Source organism: Capsicum annuum, chromosome 12 (genome assembly GCF_002878395.1).
Source record: "Capsicum annuum cultivar UCD-10X-F1 chromosome 12, UCD10Xv1.1, whole genome shotgun sequence".
NCBI classification, from domain to species: domain Eukaryota; kingdom Viridiplantae; phylum Streptophyta; class Magnoliopsida; order Solanales; family Solanaceae; genus Capsicum; species Capsicum annuum.
Window position 1 is genome coordinate 28,133,002 of NC_061122.1, and position 13,530 is coordinate 28,146,531.

A 13,530-nucleotide genomic window follows, 5' to 3' on the forward strand; every position below is an offset into this window, starting at 1 on the left:
TAAAAAAGACTAATCTTTTACACAAAGTCATACAAGCTTAAAAAGGTCAAAAAATCTATAGTACCTACCTAACCTAGTAAAGACTAACTATACAATGTCTTTTACGTAAAAGAAATCAAAAGCTATAATAATTCACATGTTGAAAACTATAAGTCATATGTCCTTTTCATATCTTTTATGACTTTGATAACTTTTGTCTTATTTTCTTTATCTGTAGTTAATTTTTCTTCGTTGCTGTCTCTATCGTATCTGTTGCTTTTTTATCTTCTTTCTAGCTGGCATGCTTATGTTTATAGTAGAATTATTTGAAAAATAGCATATTAAGAAGTTTATTAGCAAAGTGGAAAAGGAGAAAAATCCAAGTCAAATAATTAGTAAATTGTATGTTCACATTTGGTAGGTCAAATAAAGTATTTGAGTTTAATTTGAAATTGGATCGTAGAGACATAAAATGACCAAATTCAAACAATGTTGTAGTAATTCATTGGGTGGTCAATGAAGTAACTCATATTTGCAAAAGGTCAACTAAAAGAGAAGAAACCAAGTCCAACACTTCTTAAGTGGGAACTCATAGGTAGTGGATTAGAATTTAAATTTTTAACATTAAAGTTCTTATAATTAAATTTATTACAATTATAAAATTATAAATTCAAAATGTAATATTAATCGAATTTCAGTAGTTTATGTTCCATTCAAAAATAGTACTCTATGTAGGTTTTAAAAAAAATCAAAGAATTGTTTTTAACTATAACCATATATTAAAGAATTACTTTTTTTTTTTTTTTTTTTTTTTTTTTTATATATAAGAATTAGTTCTTAAATGGACTAGCCTCTTTTTTTTTTTTTTTTTTTTTTTTATATATATAATATATAATAATTATTTTTTATATGTATTATTTTTTTTTTTTTTTTTTTTTTTTTTTGAAGTAAAGGAAGGTGATGCTTAACATGAAAATTTAAATGGAACATAGCTATAAATGGACTACTCTAAATGTGAACATGGCTCTGCAAACCTTCCTTTACTTTTTCTTTTATCTTTTTTTTTTTCTAAAAAAAAAAAGAAGAAGAGACAACATAATTAATATATTCCCGTATCAACCCTATAATTGGACTATACTCTTGCAAAAGTTACTTACCAGTGGTTTGACTGGTGCAATAATGATAACAATCTCGGAATAAAATATAAAATTATTTTATTTAATAATTAATTATGAATATCAGTTAGTTTTAAAATTATTTAATTATATCATTTTTACAAATTGTTGGGATCCACATAAAATATATAATATCAAATTTCATGAAATATTTTTATTTATCTCATTAAACGTATCAAAAGATATATTAGTAAAATTTGTCAAAGACTTTGAAAAAAGCTTATAATAGACTCCGCTTATTGTCTTAAGATTTTAGATTGAATATTCAGATTATTTTAAACTATATGAACCAATTAATTAAAGCTCCCTATGAAAACTATATGAACCAATTAATTAAGCTCCCTATGAAAACTATGTCCATGAGCAAGACTCTTTCAAGTCAAACTATGTCCAAGATTAATTGTTTTTTTACAAATAATGGATTCTAATCATGTACAATCAGAGAATTATGACAAATGGACTAAGAAGAAAAACAAGACTAACTAAGAGTGTGTTCTATTTTGAGACTTTTGATTGCTCAAAATTTTTGAATAACATTTTCTTTATGAATTTTTTTTTTAAATGACAAAAATAACTTTTTTGAATAAAAGTGATGATAACAAATTTCACAAGTAAAATTTATATTAATTATATCCCCTCATTATCTAACCCATGACCTCATCTTCATCCTTGATCCCCCCTTAACTCCAATTTCCACCGCCCCCACCATATTTTTAGATTAAAATAATATTTTTTTATTTATATATCAAACGTAAGAAAACAAATAAAAACCCCACTTATTTTTTTATTGAAAAACATTTTCCTACGTCCAAACATCCTAAACGAAAAAAGGTGGACCAAATGTGACCAACTTATATGGTTGCTTGAGCTGGCCGCCATTGGCAAAAATCCATTTGAGCAACATTTGACCACACGTGCGCAGATTAATTAATTTGGATTAATTCATGCAGCCCCTATTTCTACTCTAATTAAGAAAACCACACTCCACAGTATAGTCTCCAACAATTTTCAACCATAAAAATCTAAATGATTAATTAGTAGATTCTTTCAATCAACTTTTATAAAATAAATCCTATAAGTGTGTGAGCATTTCAATCTCTCTCTCTCTATAGAAACCTTCCCTTTATAAGCTCAAAAACCAAATTGCATCAAATATATCACATCTAAAATTCAACCCACAATCCTTATAATTTTTTGAGAAATCCTTCATTAGTAATTTGAACAACTGACTTTTTCAATCTTTTTGACCTTAGTTTCGTAGAAGCAACTCAGGAAGATTGAAAAATAGCATTTTAATTTGTTCTCAATAGTGACGAGATTAATGGATTCTTCGTCCTTTTCATCATACTCATACTCACAGTATCATCATCTTGGTTTCAATGAGAATGACACTGAGGACATGCTTCTTCTCAATGTGCTATCGGAAGCCGGGGAAAATTCATCTAATAATCTCCATGTGGATCAAGAGATCAATGAAGGGTCACTAAAAGAAGTGGCTAGTTATAGAGGTGTAAGAAGGAGGCCATGGGGGAAATACGCGGCGGAAATAAGGGATTCAACTAGAAATAGCGTTAGGGTTTGGTTAGGAACATTCGACACTGCTGAAGAAGCAGCATTGGCTTATGACCAAGCTGCGTACGCATTGCATGGGACAATGGCGGTGCTAAATTATCCTATGGAGATTGTATATCGATCGTTAATGGAGATGGAATGCAGATTTGAAGAAGGATGTTCACCTGTTTTGGCTTTAAAGAAATGGCATTCTAGGATGAAAAAGACTAATAAGAAGAAGGAGCAAAAAGAAATGAGCTTTGAAAATGTGTTGGTTTTAGAGGATTTAGGTGCTGATTACTTGGAGGAAATTTTGAGGTTGTCTGAAGGTTGTTGTGATCCCTCAATCTCTTGCTAGCATTTGAACTAACATACATGCTAAGGCGTGTTCTGGATTTGAATTTTATCGGTTCTGAATTTTAAGCAAACAATCTCAAGTATTAGAAACTAGCTTCTGGATTTAATGTTTATACATATTTGATAAATTTCTTAACAAATGATAAATATATACAAGATTTGAAACAAAGCTATTGTGTTCTGACGAAAAACCATAGGTTAAAGTCTACCTCCGCGGGCTTTACATGTATGCAGAAGTATACATGTTTTCTCCTTGATTACGTACTAACAAATCTTTAAATTTTCTTTTTCTTCTCGTTCTATTCATCATAGTCATCAACGTGTATGTTTTCTTTGATAATACTGATATTAAATCCCGAGGCAATTATGAAAAGGTTTCACTATGTATCTTGATCTTGTTCTTTTTTGTTGTTTAAAACTTTATGTTCTCCTAATGTAAGGGAGAGGAGTACTCCTGCTCTGTGAAATATTTAGACTTTGCTCCATCCTAGTTTTGATCAACCAGTCTCTATTATTCTTGAAAGTATTTAAGGTATTCTTCACTATGACTAAAGATTCTGTATACTCCTTCTGTCCCTAATAGTTGAATTTGACCTATCTTTATCACAAAATTGAATTAAATTAATTCAAATTAAAATGTAGATCGATATTCAAAAACTATGTACATAAAAAGTACTATTAAGTTCAATAATAAAAACTAGCGAATTTTATCAGGTTATAGCTAAATACTTATATAAATTTACCTGTATTATCTTATATAAGTCCTAATTATATAAATATTTTTTTTAATAATAAAATGTATATATTATCGTACAAACGAAATTCAATACACCTAACGAGCACTTAGCTAGCTAATTCCAACAAGGTAAACAACCCTAAGCATCAGCCCCTCTAATTACAAATACCAACAACAAATAAAGAACATTTTCTAGCCTCTTTAGCACCCCTAAACATATCTACTCTCTCCCTAATGATCATCTGAATTTGGTGCACTATGAACTCAACATGGACCTTTTGATCAGTGTGTATCTTTGTGTTCCTAGCTTGCCACACAAAGTACACCAATGCACCATAACAAGCAACAACTGTTGGGAAAGGCAAGGACACTATCAAAATGCACGATAGGGTAGCAACGGAAGAATACCTAAGTTTAAACTTTTTCTTTCAATTTGAATCAAGAGGAGACTAGCAAAGTCAAGCAAAACAAAGAACAGGCAGCAAATTTACCAATCACACAAACACGGTAAGATAAGAATAAAAGCAATCAAGCTAAGACACCAAATTTACGTGGAAAACCCTTCAGTGTGAAGAGTAAAAAATCACGGGACAAAAACCTCCACTATAATTATCAAAAGTTACAATATTTTTCTCCAAAATGGCCACCAAATACGTGCCAAAGAACGAGCAACAACACATAAACCACAATACCAAAAACTAGAGAAATAAAGAGCAAAAGCACAAAAAATGCAGCTACTGTTCATGAATGAAAAACAGGAGCTACAGGCCACCAAATTCACCTCTATCAGTTCTTAATCAAAGACTGAGATGAGAGGAATAGGTTGTTCAAAAATCAACTCGATTGGACAAGATACGAAGCAAAAATTGCAATTTAAAGTTGACTGCTGTGGCTGTAATTTTGGACAAAAATCTGCTATTGTTTTTCTCTGTATGGTTGCTGAAAACTCTTTTTGTGATGTTGAAATAAGACCTAAAAAGATCTATATATGTGCTCTATAGTAATGGGCCTACGAGCAAAAGTGGATTGGTTCAAATTGGGCTTTATATATCCACATAGGAAGGAAAAAAGACCCATAACACAATAATTCTCCCTCTCTCGACTATGTGGAGGAGACCACCATCCCGGCAATCATGAAACAATCTTCAAACTTCCCTCTTGGCAAATATTTAGTCATCATGTCGGAACCATTGTCATCTGTATGAATCTTTTCAATTTCAAGCAACTTAGAATTCAACACATCTCGAATCCAATAGTATCTCACATCAATAAGTTTAGACCGATCATGAAATGTAGAATTTTTGTCAAGATGTATAACACTTTGACAGCCGTAATAAAGCACATACCTCTCTTGAGTACAACCAAGTTCCTCCAAAAATCTCTTTATCCAAAGTAATTCATTACAAGATTCAACAACAGCAATAAGCTCAGCTTCTGTAGTAGATAGAACAACACATTTTTGCAATCTAGATTGCCAAGACACAACCCCCCCTGCAAAATTAATCAAATATCCTGAAGTAGACTTGGGAGTATCAACATCACCAACCATATCTGAATTAGTATAACTGCAAATAATAGGCTGTCCTATACCAATACACAAACTCAGACTAGAAGTACCACAAAGATATCTTATAATCCACTTCACAACATTTCATTGTTCTCTTCCCGCATATGAAAAAAACGGCTAACAATACTAACAACATGAGCAATATTCGATCCTGTATAAACCATTGCATATATTAAACTACCAACGACTGAAGCATGAGGAATCTTCTTCACATCTTCCTTCTCATCATCATTGGAAGGACAATGCTTCTTGCTCAATTTGAAGTGCTTAGCTAAAGGTGTACTGACAACCTTAGCCTTGTCCATGTTGAACCTTTGAAGTACTTTCTGAATGTACTTTTCTTATGATAACCACAATTTCTAGACCTTTCTATCATGGACAATCTGCATGTCAAGAATTTTCCTTGCTGATCTTAAGTCTTTCATAGAAAAGGACTTATCAACTCTTACTTCAACTTCTGAATCGTGCAAGCATTATGACTAAAAACAAATATGTTATCAACATAAAGCAAAACAATAATAAAGTCACCATCAGAGAATTTTTACACAAAAACACAATGGTCAAAAGTAGTCTTCTTAAAGCCCTGTTGACTCATAAAGGAACCAAACTTCCTGTACACTGCCTGGAAGCTTGTTTTGAACCATATAAGCTCTTCTTCAATTTGCAAAATAATTTTCTTTTTCCTTGACTTTAAAACCTTCGGATTGATCCATATAAAATTTTCATCTAAGTCACCATGGAGAAAAGTAATTTTAATATCCATTTGCTCAAGCTTTAAATCTAGACTTCCAGCTAAGCCTAGAACCACATGAATGGATGACATCTTTACAATTGGAGAGAATATCTCATCAAATCAACTCTCATTTTCTGGTTAAATCCCTTCATAACCAATATATCCTTGTGCCGTGAAACTAGGTTACCATCTTCATGTTTCACCCAAAAAATCCACCTGTTTTTCAAAGAATTTCTGTCTTTAGGAAGCTTAAGTAAATCAAAGGTATGATTTTCATGCAAAGATTTTATATCATCTCCCATAGAATCTAACCACTTTTCTTTTTCTTCACTTTTCATGGCCTCATCAAGACTCTCAGGTTCTCCCCCGTCAGTCAAGAGTTCATACTCACTGGGAGAATAGTGAGATAAAGGTATTCTCTCTCTAGTAAATCATCTGAGAAAACTCACTAGAGTACTAATAATTGGTTGTGGATCAACTATATCAACTTGTACTAGAGCATCAACAACATCATACTAGTCATTTTGGACATGATTATCATCTTCGTTATCAACTTATTTTTCATCATCATGATGATTTTTTTCAAGAATAGTAGTTAAAGGAATTGGATCAATATCAACTAGGATTTCTCTACTCTAAGAATCAACCTTCTCAGCTTTGTCAAAATTTTCAATTGTTTGGTCTTTAAAGAACACAACATCCGACTTCTAACAAGTTTCTTCTCAACTGGATCATAGAAACAATAGCCAAATTCATCTTGACCATAACCAATGAAGATACACTGCCTAGTTTTAGTTTCCAACCTTGGCCTCTCATCTTTAGAAATATGCACGAAAGCTTTACACCCAAAGACTGTAAGATAATCATAAGAAACATTCTTACCATACCAAACTCTGTCAGGGACATCACCATCCAAAGCAACAGTAGGATCTAAATTGATAACATAAGTAACAGTATTAAGTGTTTCTGCCCAAAATAAATCTGGCAGCTTAGCATCTGAAAGCATACATCTAACCCTGTCAATTAGAGTTCTGTTCATCCTCTTTCTTAAACCATTTAATTGGAGAGTCTTTAGAAGAGTTTTCTGATGCTGAATACCCTGCTCTTTAAAATATCTATCAAAAGGACCAATATACTCACTATCATTATCTGAGCAGATGCATTTTAATTTCTTCCTTGTCTGTCTCTCAACCAAGGCCTGAAAAATCTTGAACACATCAAGTACTTGATCCTTGGACTTTAAAAAAAATACCTAGAGTTTGCGAGAACGATCAATAAAATTCACTAAATAAAATGCTCCATCATGAGACCTTACTTTAAGAGAACCACACAAATCAGAATGTATCAACTCCAGTAAATTAAGATTTCGTGAAGGTGGATGACTCTAAAAAAAAATCTTTTTTATTTACCGGCTAAGCAATGAACACACTTTTTCAACTTTGCTTGTTTCACTCCAGAAAGTAAATTTTTCTTAGCCATATAATTAATCCCCTTCATATGACTTAACCTTCTATGTCATAACTCTGATGAAGTATCATTCTCCACTAAGTTTACTGAGCCTCAAGAAGTGGTGTCCTAAAATATGTACAAGTTAGAAAACTTGTCAACTCGAGTCACAACCATTGAACCTCTAGTAAGATTCCACTAGCCAGCACCAAGGGTGTTAACATAACCCTCATCATTAAAGTTTCCTACAGAAATTAGATTCAATTGAACATCTATATCATGCTTGACATTGTTGAGAACTAGTTTGGAACCAATGTTACTTTTCAAGAAAATAGTGTCAATGCCACGTACTTTAACTTCAACATATTGCCCATTTTTAATATCCCAAAATCACCTAGAGTATAGGAAAAAATAATTTCTTCTTTGACGTAACATGAGAAGTAGCACCAGAATCCACAAACCAGCTAAACCATCACGAATAAGATTAATGGCATTCTCACCACAAGTAACAATAAGATTATCATTAGCAACAACAGCAACACGATTTTCATTTTTGCCTTCTTTCTTTTGTTGTCTCATATCTCTTTTATGCTTGTACTAATATTTCATGATATGCCTCTTTTTGTTGCAGTAGTCACATGTAACATTCTTGAATTTGGACATCGAATTGCTTCTACTTTTATCTCTATCATTCGAACCCCTGGACTTGTTTTCCCCTTATTTAAGTAATTAAAATATCAGAGTATAAAGATAAAGAAGATGAGGCCTGAGATTTTTTTCTCATCTCTTTATTCAAGACAACACTCTTAACATATTTCGTAGTTACAACACCACTAGAAGTAGAATTAGTCAAAGAAACTCAAAGAGTTTTCCAAGAGTTTGACAGAGTATTTAGAAGCAAAAGTCCCCCAATTTCTTCATCAAACTTTACACCCATTTCAAACGCTGGTCAAGGACATCTTGAAAATAATTTATATGATCAGAAATAGGACTGCCCTCTTTATATCTGATATCCATTAATTATTTAAGCAGGGATAACTTATTATTGTCAATCTTCAAAACATAAAGTGTCTCAAGCTTGTCCCACAAACTTCTGACATATGTCTAACTCACAATATGGTTTCTAACGTTATCTTAAATCCATTGTCTGATATAGCCACAAACTTGTAGGTGCTCAAATTCCCAATCCTCATCTATCATGGATTGAGGTTTAGTAAATACAAACATAGGTAAATGCATTTTCTTGACAAAGAGAAGATCTTTCATCTTGCCTTTCTAAGTATGATAATTACTACCAATAAAATATATCATCTTGCTCATATTTGCCTCCATCAGTTAAAGTGACAATCAATAACAACCTAAGCTCTGATACCACTTTATTGGAAAAGATAAAGGCACTATCAAAGTGCACGATAGAATAACAACGGAAGAATACCAAAGTTTAAACTTTTTCTTTCAATTTAAACCAAGAGGATATGAGAAACTCAAGAAAAACAAAGAATAGGCAAAAAATATATCAACCATACAAAATCAATAAGACAGGAATAAAAGCAATCAAGTCAAGACACTAAATTTATGTGGAAAATCCTTCAGTGTGAAGAGTAAAAAATTACAGGACCAAAACCTCCACTATAATCATCAAGAGTTACAATATTATTCTCCAAAATAGCCACCAAAAATGTGCCAAACAACTAACAACAACACATAAATCACAACACCAAAAATTAGAGAAATAAAGAAGCAAAAGTACCAAAAATGTAGCTAATATTTACAGATAAAAAATAGAAGCTACAGGCCACCAAATCCACCTTCGTCATTTTTTAATCAAAGATTGAAATGAGAGGAACTAGTTGCCCAAAATCAGCTCAATCAGACAAGAAATGAAGTAGAAATTACAATATGAAGTTGACTGCTGTGGTTAGAATTTTGAGCAAAAATTTGCTATTGATTTCTCTCTATGGCTGCTGAAAGCTCTTTTTGTGATGTTGAAATAAAACCTAAAGAGATCTATATATATGCTCCATACTAATGGGCCTATAGGCAAAAGTGATTAGTCAAAATTAGGCTTTATTTATCCATGTAGAAAGGGGAAAAGATCCATAACCCAATAGCAACAACGCTACATTTACACTTCCTCGAATGCTTGTGTTTCAATCCGTTAATTTTCCCTTTAACCTCCCTGAGCGTGCCTTCAATATGCAACCATGCAGTAAGATTTTGCAATATCTCATTGACCATAATTCAATCATGTAATATGTGTGCAATAGTCTCCATCTATTGTTAGTCACATAATACACAATTGTAATCCTCACAGCTGATTCCCAACCTTTGCAACCTTCCCCTTGTTGGGTTCATAGAAATGTGAATGGAAAATAGAGAAAAAATAATGGAGAAGAGGAGACACCAATTTGGAAAATGTATTTCCAAAATTGAAAAGTTCACTAATTCTCCCACATTGGTGAGAGAAGGGAACTTTAGAGTGTTTATAATGATGAATAGTTACTCCACATGATAAGTGAGGTGAGAAATAAGAGATCCCTCGCGCCTTCATCGTCGTCGCTCGCTCGACTTCGGCTTCGGATTTGGATTTGGATTTGGATTTAGATTTAGATTTAGATTTGTCAAATGATCGATTGATGAGATCTATCTTTTTGGACAAAATTTATTTGATGAAATCTGATCAATACTCTATTTATATACATGCAGTAATAATAACAGATGCAATGTTTCGACAGAACTGATGCACTGTTTCGATTGAACTGATGCGTTATTTATGAACTGATGTACTATTTCTTTTCGACTGAATTGATGCATGCACTGAATTGATATATTATTTCTATTTTGACTGAACATATGCAATTCTTCAGTGAAGTGATACACTATTTTGAACAGGTGCACTGTTTGGTGAAATGGTATACTGCTTCAGCAAAAATGCTGTAGATATGCATTTTTAGAAACATCACACCATTTAAGTGAACCAATGCCACCTTTTTGAAGAGGCATCTACTAGGCTATATAAACCTGCTTTCCTTCACAGGTTTTGATACGGTGAAATTTTCAAAATAAAAACTCTCTTCTTTTCTTTAAAAATATTCTGCGTGATCAATCAAAACGTTTTGTGCGTTCGAAGAATCCGCCTATTTGAGTTACCGTTATAGTCGAATTGAAGGCCATTTTATCCTGGGAGGAAGATTTCATAATCTCGGGTACAATGAGGGGAATTATTCCTTAAGAAAAGTCTGTGAATTCGGAAGACTTGGTCTTATTCATTTCTGTTTCATTTAATTTTTGAAAAATAAAATACACCTCTTGGAAAGGCCATTTTGATCTTGTGTTGAGAGTATTTGATATACTTCATTGTGTTCTTATTTATATGCTTGAACTTTAGTTGAAGTTGTTATTTCTGCTATACAAATTCTACATACCCGCAGAAGGAAGATAACAATCTTAAGGAATAATTAATTTTACAGAATCTGTATAACTTGTTTTTGGAGATTAAAGAGCTTTCTACTCCGCTTGAATTTAACTAGTGATTAGAATGCATAAAATCTTCATTGCAAGTTAAAGTTCACTCGGTTGACGATTTAAAGTTATAAGAACTTCATCGTTAATTAGAAACAAGAAGAAAAGTTGAAAAGTTATTTAACTTTATAAGTAGTATTCTGAAAATACTAAATTTTTCTGTCTTGTGTTGACAGGAAAGATGACTGACGAAAGTCAAATGATGGATGTGACAACGTCTGTGGGGCAACTAATATTGCCACATCAAGTCGCACAAATGCTCTACTAACAATGGCACCGGCGGAAAAGCCCAAAAAAATTTTGGGCATTGACTTCAAACGGTGGCAGCAAAAGATATTCTTTTACCTCACCACTTTATGTCTGCAACGGTTCACTAGCGAAGACGCTCCTAAGGTGCTCGAGAGAACCTCAAACAAAGACCGCTTCTTTATTGTAAAAGCTTGAAAACATTCGAACTTCCTTTGTAGGAATTATATTTTGAGTGGTCTCCAAGACGACCTCTACAATGTTTATAGTGGAACCAAGACATCAAAGGAACTGTGGGGGGAACTTGAACGAAAATATAAGACAGAGGATGCGGGAATTAAGAAATTCCTTATTGCACGGTTCCTGGACTTCAAAATGATAGATATAAAATCTATTGTCTCTCAAGTACAGGAGTTGCAAGTCATCACACATAATCTCCTAGCAGAAGGTTTAATTGTGAATGATGATTTCCAAGTAGCAGCGATAGTTGAGAAGCTACCTTTGAGGAAAGACTTCAAAAACTACTTGAAGCATAAACACAAGAAGATAACTGTTAAAGATCTTATTGTCTGACTTCATATTGAAGATGATAATAAAGCTGCCGAAAGAAAGTCAAAGGGGAATTCTACAATTAATGGAGCACATATTGTAGAAGATGACCAAAATAATTCCAAGAAAAGGAAGAAAGCTGAACAAGGAAGCAATCAACCTAAGAAAAATTTTTAGGGAAAATGCTTCAACTGTGGCAAGATTGGCCATAAGTCCACAGATTGTCGTGCCCCAAAGAAAGGAAAGAAGAAGGATCAAGCAAATATGATTGAATCTAACAAAGAATGCAATGATCTGTGTGCTATGTTCTTAGAATGCAACTTGACGGCGAATCCTCACAAATGGTGGATGGATTCTGGTGCCACCCGCCATGTATGTGCCAACAAGGAGTTGTTTTCGTCATTCGCTCTGGCTCAAGTAGAAGAAATGATCTACATGGCTAACTCTGCTACGACTAAGGTAGAAGGAATGGGAAAAAATTGTCTAAAAATGACTTTAGAAAAGGTCTTGACACTTAACAATGTCTTGTATGTTCCAGAGTTATGTAGGAATTTAATTTCTGTTTCACTTCTAGACAAGAATAGATTCAAATATGTAACCATTTCAGGAAAAATTGTAATTAGCAAAGGAGAAATGTATGTAGGAAAAGGCTATCTGACCGAAGGCCTTTATAAGATGAATGTAATGACTATTGAAATAAATAGAAGTTCAAATTATTTTTATTTCCTTGAGTCTTATGATTTATGGCATGGACGTTTAAGCCATGTTAATAACAAAACGTTACGAAAACTGATTAACTTAGAAGTTTTGCCAAACTTTGAGTGCAATAAATTAAAGTGTCAAATACGTGTGGAATCGAAGTATGCAAAGCATCCTTATAAGTCCGTTGAAAGGAATTCCAATCCCTTAGACTTAATACACACTGACATTTGTGATATGAAGTCAACATCATCACATGGTGGGAAAAAGAATTTTATAAATTTTATTGACGATTGCACTAGATATTGTTATGTCTACTTGCTAAATAGTAAGGATGAAATAATAGATGCATTTAGGCAGTACAAAACTGAAGTTGAAAATCAGTTTGACAAAAAATCAAAATGATAAGAAGTGATAGGGGCAGAGAATATGAATCTCCCTTTATGAAAATATGTGTAGAGAATGGAATACTCCATCAAACTACGGCCCCATATTGACCTAAATCTAATGGAATTGCGAAAAGGAAAAACCGAACTTTGAAGGAAATGATGAATGCCTACTTATAAGTTCTGGTTTACCGTAAAACTTATGGGGGAAGGCTATCCTTATGGCCAATTATATACTCAATAGAGTTCCCCATAGTAAGACACAACCAATTTCTTACAAAAATGGAAAGGAAGAAAACCCAACTTGAAATATTTCAAAGTGTAGGGGTGTCTAGTAAAGTTCAAGTTCCTATACCTAAAAGGGTTAAGATAGGACCTAAAACGGTGAACTGCATGTTCATAGGATATGCTAAAAGTAATAAAGCATGTCAATTTTTGGTTCAAAAATCCTAACATCCGAATGTTAATGAAAATATGGAAATTGAATCAGATAATGCTGAATTCTTTGAAAACATTTACCTGTATAAACTTAGACATGAACAGTTTAGTGGAGGATCTACACGACCTCGTGATGAACCAATTGA

The 13,530-nt window shown here is 32.9% G+C and overlaps 1 protein-coding gene across 1 annotated transcript; it reads left to right on the plus strand.

Annotated features, from left to right (window-relative positions):
• The first annotated feature begins 2,243 nt into the window (after nucleotides 1-2,243).
• Nucleotides 2,244-3,629, plus strand: LOC107849967 (ethylene-response factor C3-like). Its single transcript, XM_016694471.2, has one exon. It carries the CDS (start codon nucleotides 2,476-2,478, stop codon nucleotides 3,061-3,063), a length of 588 nt encoding a protein of 195 aa, XP_016549957.1. The 5' UTR covers nucleotides 2,244-2,475; the 3' UTR covers nucleotides 3,064-3,629.
• The last annotated feature ends 9,901 nt before the right edge of the window (nucleotides 3,630-13,530 follow it).